A 13,084-nucleotide genomic window follows, 5' to 3' on the forward strand; every position below is an offset into this window, starting at 1 on the left:
AAGATGATGGAAAAATAAAACCAAAGGGTAAATCATTCCCCCTCCCAACACTGAAAGTTTCTACTTTGATGTTAACTCCAAAGAAAACCAGGGGGAAAAATGGCTTCAATTCATGTATATAAAAAGATGTTTATTACATTTATACTTATTTAGAAAAAAGACACAAACAATTCATAGTTTATTTTGGATAGTATGCCTTCTCTATTTATAACAGCTACTCAATTTTATAGAACGAACATATTTCTTAAAAATGTGGGGTATAAAATGATAACTGGCCAATTGGGCAAAGGTGGAGTGCAGCGAATCACAATCAAATGACAGATAAACAGTGAAAGCCATAGAAATAACAGATATAAAGAATAAGAAGGTTTCTGTACCGTTACCTGAAGTCTGGCCAAAATGCTTGCCTTCTTGGAGTTTGACGAGTAACTTCTTGAACATGAAACACTGCAGAAACGCTTTGTTTTAGAGTAAAAAGCATCTCGCACACCAACCATCCCACACATTTCACAGGTAGCTAATTAACAGAAACAATGGTGTTATGATCATATAATAAAACCAATTTTCATCTAACAGTTTAATAATTTCTTCAATTATCTAAAGGTTTTAATTTTAAAAATTTCTTTAAAGCAGATAGAAAATTTCTTCTATCTGTTACATAAATGATATAAAAACCTAATAAAAGGTAGGGGAAAGACTGGAATGATATCACAGCTACAGGCTCCAGAAGGTCTGACAATAGCTTAAGGTCTGAAAAGGCTTTAAAAAGGGTCAAAAGACACACAAGCAAATATAAGTTAGATTCAACTAACATTTCCTTAGTGCTCACCTTGTGCCAGACATTATAAGCTCTGATGTTTGAAAGGATTATACACAAAAGATAAAAAAAAGTGCAACACAACTGAAGATTAATACAAAGTGCACCACAGGTCTTTAAAATACTGTAAAGACTGAAACATAAAAATGGCCAACTCAGAAAAATGCTAAAGGCAATATGAGGATTCTCTCAAGTTATATTCAGGAGACGAGAGAAACAGGATAGGTTCAACGCTTGAGGTACGTGCACTATTATTAACTGATAATAGAGGGCAACAAAACTCTAACCACTATTGGGTCTCTTTTGTAAATTAGCATAATGGACAATAATTTGAAAGGCAGAATTAGAAGAACAGGGTAATAAGAAGTGAAGCTCAAAAAAGATACATAAGTTGTGGGATTGCTGAATTACACAATAGTTCTATTTTTAAATTTTTGAGGAATCACCATACTGTTTTCAATAATGGCTTTACCAATTTACATTACCACCAAGAGTTTATAAGACTTCCCTTTCTCCACATCCTCCTCAACATTTGTTATCTCTTGTCTTTTTGATACTAGCCATCCTAACAGGTATGAGGTGATATCTCATTGTGGTTTTGATCTTCATTTCCCTGATGATTAGTGATGTTGAGCACATTTTCATGTATCTATTGGCCATTTGCATGTCTTCTTTGGAAAAATGTCTATTCAGGTCCTTTGTCCATTTTTAAATTGGATTATTTGCTTTTTTGGCTATTGAGTTGTATGAGTCCTTTATATATTTTGGATATTAACCCCTTATCAAATATATGGTTTACAAATATTTTCTCCCACTCTGCAGGTTACCTTTTCAATTTACTGTTTCCTTTGCTGAGCAGAACCTCTTTAGTTTAATGTAACCTCACTGCTTATTTTAGCTTTTGTTGCCTGTGCTTTTGGTCTTATCCAAGAAATCACTGCTAGGACCAACGTCAAGGAGCTTCTTTCTTATGTTTTCTTCTAGGAGTTTTACAGTTTCAGGTCTTACATTTAAGTCTTTAATCTATTTTCAAGTTAATTTTTGTGAGTGGTATAAGATAGGGGTCCAGTTTTTCTTTTGCATGTGGATATCAAATTTCTCAACACCATTTACTGAAAAGACTATCCTTTCCCCATTGTGTGTTCTTGTTGCCCTTATCAAAAATTAGTTGACTGCAACTCAGTGTCTCAAAGAGATATCTGCCCCCCATGTTCATTGTAGCATTATTCACAATAGCCAAGTTATGGAAACACACTAAATGTCTTTTGATGGATGAGTGGATAAAAAAAAAAAAATGTGGTATATATATAGATAGATAGATAGATACACAGATAGATATGGTATCCATATATATGGAATATTATTCATTAAATTGGAATATTATTCATTATAATTGAGTATTATTCAGTCATAAAAAGAAGGAAATATTGTCATTTCTGACAACATGGACGAAACTGGAGGGGATTATGCTAAGTGAAATAAGCCAGAAAGAGAAAGACAAATAGTGTACGGTTATCACTTATATGTGGAATCTTAAAAAAAAAAAGCCCATTTCATAGAATGGTGGTTGCCAGGGGTACAAATTTTCAGTTATAAAAAGAGTAAGTTGTGAGGATCTAATGTGCAGCATGGTGACTATAGTTAATAACACTACTGTACTGTATACTTGGAAGTTGCTGAGAGTGGATCTTGTGCTCACACCGCACGCACACACACACACCCAGTTAACTTTGTGAGGTGACAGATGTGTTAATTATCTTGATCTTGGTAATCATTCCACCGTATCCATGTATATCAAATCACCACATTTATAGACATTTATACATTTAAACATATACAATTATATTTGTCAATTATTCCTCAGTAAAGTTGGGGGAAAAAAGATAACATAGCAAACAACTGCTTGAGTGGGTTCAAATCTCCATCTAACCAGTTATAACTGGAGGAACTTACAGTTTAACCAGTAAGTTCTCATAACAAATTATGAGAAATCATGGAAAATATGTAAGAAGCCGAGGATAAGAGATAAACAAAGGGTGTCTAAGGGAAAAAAAGCCTGAATGATTTTCTGTTGTAAAAATTCTAGAACAGATTATTTAAAAGGTTTGTGAGTGGTATAAGATAGGGGTTGTGGATCATCTAGGTAAAAAAAAAAAAGCGATCCCAAGGGGACAGTATATCTTTGCCAAGAACTGAACATGTCAAACTAGAATTCCCATGACCAGGATGTAAGCTCCACCAGGGAGTTTATTCTATATTGTTCCTATTTGTATCTGTAAAACAGAGTCTGGCACATATAAAGCTCCCTTTTGTGATAAGATTACCAGACTGGTATATCATAACTAAACCACGACAAGATGTATATTAACAGGAGTTAACACATTTGATAAAATCTCTCATGTAGCTTTGTCAGTAAGGATTGAGAAATTCAAGCTGAAGTAGAAAACACCTAGGTAGGTTTTAACTGGTTGGATGACCACACCTAGTGAGTCATGATAAGTGAAGTTAAGTTCTTTGATATGATCTGCAGGACTCTGTACCAGGCCCTTAGATGCTCAACGTTTTAATCAAAAGACTAGAATATAGGGCTTCCCTGGTGGTGCAGTGGTTAAGAATCCACCTGTCAATGCAGGGGACACGGGTTCGAGCCCTGGTCTGGGAAGATCCCACTTGCCGCGGAGCAACTAAACCTGTGCGCCAAAACTACTGAGCCGGTGCTCTAGAGCCCGCGAACCACAACTACTGAGCCCGAGTGCCACAACTACTGAAGCCCCCGCGCCTAGAGCCCGTGCTCCACAACAAGAGAAGCCACCCAATGAGAAGCCCGCGCACCACAACGAAGAGTAGCCCCGGCTCGCCGCAACTAGAGAAAAGCCCACGCGCAGCAGCAAAGACCCAACATAGCAAAAAAAAAAAAAGAAAAAAAGTACCAATGTCATTAAAGGCCAAAGGAAACTAATTAAAAAAAAAAAAAAAGACTAGAATATGACTTACAGGGCATTATTATAAAATCTGCAAATGACCATCAGATGACACTGCATTCAACATTAGATGAAAGAATTAGGAATAAAATATTTCTAAGACCAAAATTTAGTAAGAAAAAGGTTACATGGAGAGTTTTAAAGTCTTAACACCTTGGGTTTAAAAAATCAACAGCAAAAGCGCAAGATTGATTTAAATTGGTCTAGTTCATGTGGTTTCAGTTATTTCTAAATTCAGTATTAGTTTTAAAAAAGTTAAAGCAATTTTGGTGGCCTGAATGGAAACACAGTGTCCTAAAAAAAGGAGATAAAAGCTGAACTACCTTCTGTCCTAATCACACAGGGTGACCAACTATTTGCCTGAGGTCCTTTTCCAGGATGTGGGACATTTAATCCTAAAACCAGGACAGTCTCAGGCAAATCAGGACAAGTGTCACCCTACTACCACATAATCTGAAGTATTCCCAGAAGAAAGTGAGCAGGATACTGATGAATTAAATTACTGATGCTATGAGAAATGACTGGAACAATTAGGTTTACTTAGTGTGTCCTAGAGACACACTAGAAATAAGTGTTGTAGTGTGATGGGAAGAGATGTCTTTGTAACAGGGATTAGAATCATTCTGTGTACCTTTAAAAATCAAAATTAAGACCAAAAGACAAAAGTTAGAGCAAGGATAATTTTGGTTCAATATAAAGGATATTCTGGTAATTAGAGATACCCTATCGCCAAAGTGTTAAAACAGAAAACTTATAAGGAATTGTTAAAGAGAAGGGAGACTTAACCTTGAAAGTCTCTTTCAACTCTGTAAGTCTATTATCTTACACACTTCCAATTACATAGGGATTTATTATATAATTATGGAATTTAAGTCCCATTAAGTTTCTCAGCTGCCTTTTGTTTTCATTTTTTTCTACTTGTTTTCTACCAGCAGGTGGTAGGTATGCAAAATAAAGAGATCTAACACAAACCCAGTGATCTTATCTAGAACTATAAGTTTTAGACTGTGTTTCTTCAAACTGTTCTTTAAAAATTCTAAGGGAAATGATAGGAGAAATGGAATCAAAACATACCCTCAAATATAAAGGTGTGTAACAGGTGAAGGCTGTTCACCTGAGCTGAAGTATATACTCCATACTCACCCATGCCAGATTTACCATCTGGGTATGTGTACACTTGGCCATTGTTTTTGATAATTGGCAGATTAGAAGGTAAAGGAGCAACTTCCTCTTCACTCTCCTCAGAGCTGGAGCTGCTACTCGTGTCCTCACTGCAGCTATCATAACCGTCAAACATCCCGAAAGAGTCTCTTCTTTTCCTTTCGGATCGTGAAGAATGTTCAGTCTTAAAAGTAGAAGAAATCAGTAACACATGACACAGCACTCATGTACACTACCTAAAAGACCTTAGTTCAAATTGTGATAAATGAGATTTGAAAAATGAAAATCTAGCCCTGAGAATTGACAATTTTATTTTATAATGAAAAGCTAAATGTTTGTGTCAAGTGGAGCCCTCCACTTCCATGAGGCACAAATCTATTAGCTACCATGTTAGCTAAAAGGGGTAACAATAATGATGGAAAAAACACTAAATGGGAATCGGAAGATCATCATGTAATTCAAGTTTTGCCATAAACTAGATATATCACTTCTCTATAAAATGCGATTAGATCAGATGATTTCTTTTTTAAAACAACTGTGGTGAAATACACATAACAAATACCTATTTCAAAAATTATAGAAGACAGCATTTCTACATGTAACACTATTTCATTTTTTTAACATACATAATTAGAAAAAAACCCAATCATCTCCCGCTAAACACTATTTCCTTTCCAAAAGAAAAAGCACAAAGATACTATATATCATGTTCAGCAAATGCTACTCATATGTTCCTCCAAAAATGTTCCCTCACTCAAGCCACCAAAAAACCCCCAAACTAATACCTACCACCACTCCAACTTTTCCTGAAATCAATTCCAAAACTTCAAGTTCAGTGAGAAGAAAGTTAAAAGAAAGCAGGAAAAAACAAAGAGAAAAAAAGAAATGGAATATTTGAAATGAAAAAAAATCAAACCATCACTAAACATACAGTGAGTTACAAGTAGAGTGAAAACTATCAACCAAAAAATCTTTAGAGTTTGGTACCTATCTTATTCTTTTGCTTCAGTTATAATTTTTTTGGTATCATCTTCCACCTTATGCACAATTTCTTCTCTGGCTAGTTTAACATCTTAACATGACCAATAACAAAGCTGAAATCTGTTGTCCAAAGTTTGACAAGATAAAACCATCCAAATGCATATCTTAGTTTTATTGAATAAACTGTCATTTTCAGATATGCTTGTATTAAAATTTGCTTTGAGATGGGGAACTGATTTTCACTTGTATCAGGTGTAACTATGAAAGCAATAAAACTAGTTTCTTAATCCACACGATGGAAATATTATATATTCAAATGAATACTGTCTTCTAAGAAGTCCCCTTGGGAGGCTCTACAAATGTTCTACTAATATTGCCACAACTTCTAACTTTTTTTTTTTACTATTCTTCTTTCAGAACTCTCTTTTAGACCCAATTTAAAAAAGAAAAGCCGACTGAGGTCACTTTAGAATATTCATCCCTCCCCTACTATTGGTTTCCCCAGCCTGATTATTTAGCAGATTTGGTTCTGAATAGCTTTTAGTTATTTCTATAAATTACATGTATCTTCAAAGAATCAAAATCTGCTACCACCAGGAGATTTCAAAAGAATAAAGACTCTGAAGGCAATTCAAAAGGAAAAGTCTAACAATATTTTGAACTGGTAAGGTGGCAGGGAATAGGATAATCCTTGTTTAGATAAAGTATGGTACTAGCAACACAGAATTCTGACAGACCCAGGTTTGAGACTCAGCTTTGTCATTTGTTAGCCGTGAACTTGGGCAAGTGATGAGTTTCTTTCTCTTATTCATTCAACATTCAACAACAATTTATTGAGCATTTGTGTGTCTCACAGTTAAGACAGGTTAAGAGAGATCAATGGTTCTCATAAGGTTATAGTCTACTGGTGGGAGAAGTCCAAGCAAGATCATGTGATAATAGAGTAATAAGGCAAGTGTAGTCAACTGAGATTCAGTGGTGAGGAAAGACCCTGAGGACAAAAAAGGCAGCCACTTGAATATCTGGTGCTGGAAGGAAAGGGCAAGACAAAGGCTTTTGGGCTGGAACATACTTGGTGCATTGAAAGCCAATGCGGCTGGTGTCCAGTGTGAGAGGTGTGGGAGATGAGGCTGGAGGAGGATGCAGTGGCCAGATCACCAGGGCCCTTGAAGGCTAGGTTAAAGTTTGATATATTTTTTTCCTGAGGGCAACATAAAGACACTATGAAATACTTATCACAATGCCTGGAATATACATTTAGTAAACACTGGCTAGAATTCTAAATTCTAATAAATTCATACACCTTAACTCCATACAGAGATGATCTTTAACATCCAGAGTTTTCACATAAGTTTGTCGTCCACTTTATAGTCAGCTTGGTTAGCAGCTAACATATTTACTGACCCTGAAGTGTCAACACAGAATATCTTATTCTGACTCAACTTGTTAGAGAATATAAACTTAAAATTGCAGGGACCCAATGATTACAAACATTTTGGTTTCAATAAGTATAGGCTGTTAACATTTAAAAAAAAGTATTATGGTCAAATACATTTGGGAAATTTTCCTTACTTCAAAGCCCTCTTCGAACCCTTAAGATGCTTGTGAACATTACAATAATTTAAGAGGTATATATAGTATGCAGTGTTTTCCAAAGCATCTTTAAGGACTAATGTTCTAGAGAAATGCTCTCTATATCAGACCAAAACCCCTGAAGGGGCTGCAACTTCAATATAAGTTGTAAAATGGGTGGGAAAAAAACTGACTACATGTAGGGAGTTCCCTGGTGGCCTAAGTGTTAGGATTCACTGCGGTGGCCCGGGTTCAATCCCTGGTTGGGCAATTGAGATTCCACAAGCTGCACAGCTCAGGGACCTACAAAGGAGCCTTTTTGTCCATGCTCTGGGTGGAGAGGCTTCTCTGGGATTTTGCAACCAAAGACCTGAGGTTATAACTTATCCTACCCTAGATGGTCAGAAAATTCCCATGTCAAGAAATTAAAGTGGTTCTAGGATACCAGTGCCCCTTGACACCCAGCAAAAGCAATCCTAAATCATTTCAGAAATAATCACCTACAATTCGGGCCTTTCAGCATTTCCACAGATTTTTATCAAACATCAGTACACAATCAAATATCAAACACACAATAAGCAGTCCACCTCAAGTGTCAGCAGAAATAGATTAGATATCCCAAATAGTTAGGCACTGGAATTGCCAGAGACAGAATATAAAATAACCATACAAGAACTAAGAAGAAATAAAAAATGTTATTGAAAAATGAACAGAGAATACAAAGCAATCAGAAAGAACCAAATGTAATTTCTGTAAATGAAAAATACAACTGCTGTAATTTAAAAAAAAAAACACAAAAAAACCCTAAATGGATTAGACATGCCTAAAAAATAATTGGGGAAATGGAAGATAAACATTAAGAAAGAACCCAAAACAGCAAAGAAGAACAGAAACATGGAAACTAAGAGGTTAAAAGAGCCCTGAATGTAAAGATCTAATAATAAATGTCAATAAGAATTCTCAAAGGAGATGGACTTCCCTGGTGGTGCAGTGGTTAAGAATCCGCCTGCCGATGCAGAGGCCACGGGTTCGAGCCCTGATCCGGGAAGATCCCACATGCTGCGGAGCAACTAAGCCTGTGAGCCACAACTACTGAGCCTGCATGCCACAACTACTGAAGCCCTCATGCCTAGAGCCCGTGCTCCGCAACAAGAGAAGCCACCGCAATGAGAAGCCCACACACGGCAACGAAGAGTAGCCCTTGCTCGCTGCAACTGGAGAAAGCCCGCATGCAGCAACAAAGCCCCAACACAGCCAAAAATAAATAATAAATAAATAAATTTATATATATATAAAAAAATTCTCAAAGGAGAGACTATGGAGAATGGAAAAAGGTAAAGCTGAATGAGATACTGGCTGAAAATTTTGAAGAAACAACAAAAATATGAATTCACAGATAGAACTACAATGTATGTTAAGCACTACAATATATGTTAAGCACAACAGAAAGATATCCACATCTAAACAGATCACAGTAAAAGTGCAGGAGACCAGAGAGAAGATTTCTAAAGTCACCAATCACAACAGTGAATCTCACTAGTCAACAAGCCCAATTTAGGCACATTTAGTCCCATCAGCTGCTTAGTAACTAACCATTAAATATGAATAAACAGGCAAGGATTACCAGTCATTTGTGAAAGGCCTCTTAAAAATGTGAAAGACCAGGAACTTCCCTGGTGGTCCAGTGTTTAAGACTCCTCGCTCCCAAGGCAGGGTGCCTGCGTTCGAGCCCTGGTCAATCCCTGGTCGGGGAACTAAGATCCCACATACTGCAACTAAGCACTTGTGCTGCAACTATTGAGCCTGCGCACCTCAATGAAGAGCCCATGTGCCGCAATGAAGATCCAGCGCAGCCAAATTAATTAGTTAATTAATTATTTTGAAAATTTAAAAAATTAATTAATTAAAAAAATGTGAAAGACCAAAACAAATCTTCAGAAAAAAAGAATCTACAGGAAATAGAAGTAATGCAGGGAGCAAAAGAAAACTTCAAAAAAAAAAAAATTCTTCAGAGAAATATAATAATAGGATGCTATCAGTGAACAAGACAGATCTTGGAATTTAAAAAACAGAAGAGGCAAAACAATAAATTAATACATGGATAGTAAAATCAAGGAAATCTTTCAAAAAGCATGTGTGTATGTGTATACATGAGACAAATAGGTAGATAATAAAAGAGAAAAGATAAAAGTTAAATACAGAAGATACAAAATCCAAAGAATAGAGATACTGAAGAAAGAAAACAGACAGGAACAAAGAAAAAAATACAACAACAAGAATTCCAGGATCAAAAGACAGAGTTCCTATACTGAAGGGACCACGTAAGCCCAGCTTAATGACTTAAAAAAACCCCAAACTATACCAAGGTACATCCTTATAAAAATTACAGAACTTTGCCATACTAAAAGCTTCAAGAAAAACACTATATCACACAAAAAGAGAAGGGAATTAGGATATCAGTGGGTTTCTCAATGACAAGATTAACAAAAGTAATGCCTTCAAACTTCTAAAGGAAAAAAATTCTTATCAGAAAAGCTATACTCGAAGCTCCAAGTGAAAATCAACTAACTAAAAAACAAACAAACAAACAAAAAAAAGAAGAAAAAAAAGAAAGCAATAGCTGGTTAAGGAAAAAAATTCTTATCATAAAATCTATACTCAAAGCTCCAAGTGAAAATCAACTAACTGAAAAACAAACAAACCAAAAAAAAAATGAAAGCAACAGCCAGTTCTTTGAGAAGATCAATAAAACTGATTAGAGATAAGCAAAAAAGAGAAAAGACAAAATTTCCAGTATCATGGATGAGAGGCAGCATCACTACAGATTCTGCAGATATTAAGAGGAGAGTAAGAATATTACCAACAACTTTATGTTAATAAATTTGACAACTTAGAGGAAATGGACAAATTCTTCGAAAGACATAAAACCAAATCTCACATATAAACATATTACCTGAACAGGTAAATAACTATAATAACCTGAATTGGTAAAGAAACTAAATGTGTAGTTACAAACTTCACACAAAGAAAACTCCAGCCCAAATGGCTTCACTGGACAATTCTACTTAAGAAATACTACTGATTCTACACCAACTCTTCCAGGAAACTGAAGAGGATGAAACAGTTTCCAACTCATTCTATTAGGCCAGCATTACTCTGATCCCAAAACCAGACAAAGCTATTACAAGAAAACTACAGAGCAATATTACTCATGAATATAGGATGCAAACATTTTAAACTAAATTTTAGCAGACTGAATCAAACACTATATAAAAAGAATAATATAGGATGGCCAAGTGGGTTTATCCCAGGAAGGCAAAGCTAATTCAACATTTGAAAATCAATAAATTCACCATATTAATAGACTAAAAAACAGAAGTCATATGATTATCTCAAGAGATACAGAAAAAGCATTTGACAGAATCCGAGACCTATTCCTGATTTAAAAAAACCCCTCAGCAAACTAGGAATAGAAGAGAACTTCCTCACCCGATAAAGAACATTCAGGAAAATCCTAAACTTAGCATGAAATTTAATGGGGACTTCCCTGGCGGTCCGGTGGTTAAGACTCCATGCTTCCACTGCAGGGGGCATGGGTTCGATCCCTGGTCGGGGAACTAGGATCCTGTATGCTGTGTGGCGCAGCCAAAAAAAAAAAAAAGAAATCTAATGATGAAAATCTGGATGTTTTCCCATTAAGACTGGGAGTATATATATTTGCTTTTACCATTTTAATTCAATATTGTATTAGAAATTCTAGCCAGTGCAATAAGAAAAAAGAAGTACAGAAATAAAGAAATAAAAGAATCCAGATTGTAAAGAAGTAAATTTAACTAATCTTTATTCCCAGACATCACGATTGTAGAAAATCTGATGGAATATACAGTAAGTGTTGGGCTAATAAGTGTTTAGCAAGGATGCAGGACAAAATATCAGTACAGAAAAATCAGCTGTATTTCTATATACTAGCAACAAAACTCCAGAAATTGAAATTTTTGGAGTTCAATTTCTGGAAATAAAAAAAATACCACTTACAATAGCATCAAAAAATATGAAATAATTGGGGATAAATCTGGCAAAAGATGTGCAAGACCAATACCATGAAAACTACTAAATGTTCCTGAAAGAGTTAAAGAAAGATCTAAATAAATGGAAAGATGTACTGTGTTCACGGATTAGAAGAATAAATATTGTTAAAATGCCAATTCTTCCCAAGTTGATTTATAGATCCAACACAATTCTAATCAAGGGACTTCCCTGGTGGTCCAGTGGTTAAGAATCTGTGCTTCCACTTCAGGGGGCAGGGGTTCGATCCCTGGCTGGGGAACTAAGAATCCACATGTTACATGGAGTGGCCAAACAAACCAACCCCAAAAAACACAACGTAATCAAAACACAGAAGATTTTGGGGTAGAAACTGACAAGCTGAATCTAAAATTCATATGGAACTGCAAGGGCCTAGAATAGCCAAAACAAATTTGAGAAGAACAAAGTTGAAAGACTTAAGCTTCCTGAATCCAAGACGTATGCTGAAGCTACTCTAATCAAGGCAGTGGAATTTTGACATAAAAGACCGACAAACAGATCAAAAGAAATAGACCCATACATATATGGTCAATTGATTTTTTTCACAAGTGTGAAAAGGCAATTCAGTGGAGAAAATATAGTCTTCTCAACAAAAGGTGCTGGAACAAGCAGATAACCATATGCAAAAAAAAAAAAAAAAAAAAGACGGTGATCTATACATTATATCATAAACAAAAAGTAACTCAAAATGGATCACAGGGAATTCCCTGGTGGTCCAGTGGTTAGGACTTGGCGATTTCACTGCTGTGCCCTGGGTTCAATCCCTGGTCGGGGAACTAAGATCCCACAAGCCACACGGCATGGCCAAAAACAAAAACAAAATGGATCACAGACCTAAAAGTAAGAGGTAAAACTAAAAACTTCCAGAAAAAAAATTGGAAAAAAACATTCACGATGTTAGGTTAGGTATAAAAAGTTTTTGGATATGACATCAAAAGTATGACCCATTAAAGGAAAAATTGATAACTAAACTTAATCAAAATTTAAAACTTCTGGTCTTTGAAAGACACTATTAAGAGAATAAAACAAGCCAGACTGGAAAACGATATTTGCAAATCATATACTTGATAAAGGATTTGTATCCAGGACATATAAAGAACCGTCAAAACTCAGTAACTTAAACAACATAATTAAAAAAAAAAAACAGGCAAACATCTAAAGAGAATTCACAAAGAAGCTACATGGACGGCAAATAAGGACATGAATACATGTTCAACATCATTGGTCATTAGGAAAATACAAATTAAAATCACAAGATGTTCTTATGCATCTATTAGAATGGCCAAACAACCCACAACCCTCTATGGTCTGTGCAGCAAATGGAACTCTCATATACCGAAGATGGGAATGTAAAATGGTACAAACACTTTGGAGAACACGCAGTTTTAAATAGTGTTAAATAAGACGTCCTAAATATACACCACCTACGATCCATTCCACTCCTGGGTACTTATCTAAGAAAAATGAAAGCTTAAGTCCATACAAA

At 35.6% G+C, this 13,084-nt stretch overlaps 1 protein-coding gene across 10 annotated transcripts in view; it reads right to left on the reverse strand.

The window, feature by feature from the left end:
* Positions 1–13,084, reverse strand: part of MBTD1 (mbt domain containing 1) — a 68,411-nt gene that overhangs the window by 35,483 nt on the left and 19,844 nt on the right. For 6 of the 10 annotated variants that reach the window (XM_061174974.1, XM_061174966.1, XM_061174972.1 and 3 more), the window contains 2 exons: positions 4,942–5,143; positions 378–517 (listed from right to left, as the gene is read on the reverse strand). In XM_061174974.1, coding sequence (XP_061030957.1) covers positions 378–517; positions 4,942–5,095 — 294 coding nt within the window. In that variant the 5' untranslated portion in view covers positions 5,096–5,143. Of the gene's footprint in view, positions 1–377; positions 518–4,941; positions 5,144–7,012; positions 7,042–13,084 lie in introns of those variants that run through there. The other 4 variants (XM_061174973.1, XM_061174968.1, XM_061174967.1 and 1 more) reach the window with 2 other exon arrangements.

Source organism: Eubalaena glacialis, chromosome 19 (assembly GCF_028564815.1).
Source record: "Eubalaena glacialis isolate mEubGla1 chromosome 19, mEubGla1.1.hap2.+ XY, whole genome shotgun sequence".
Classification (NCBI taxonomy): Eukaryota; Metazoa; Chordata; class Mammalia; order Artiodactyla; family Balaenidae; genus Eubalaena; species Eubalaena glacialis.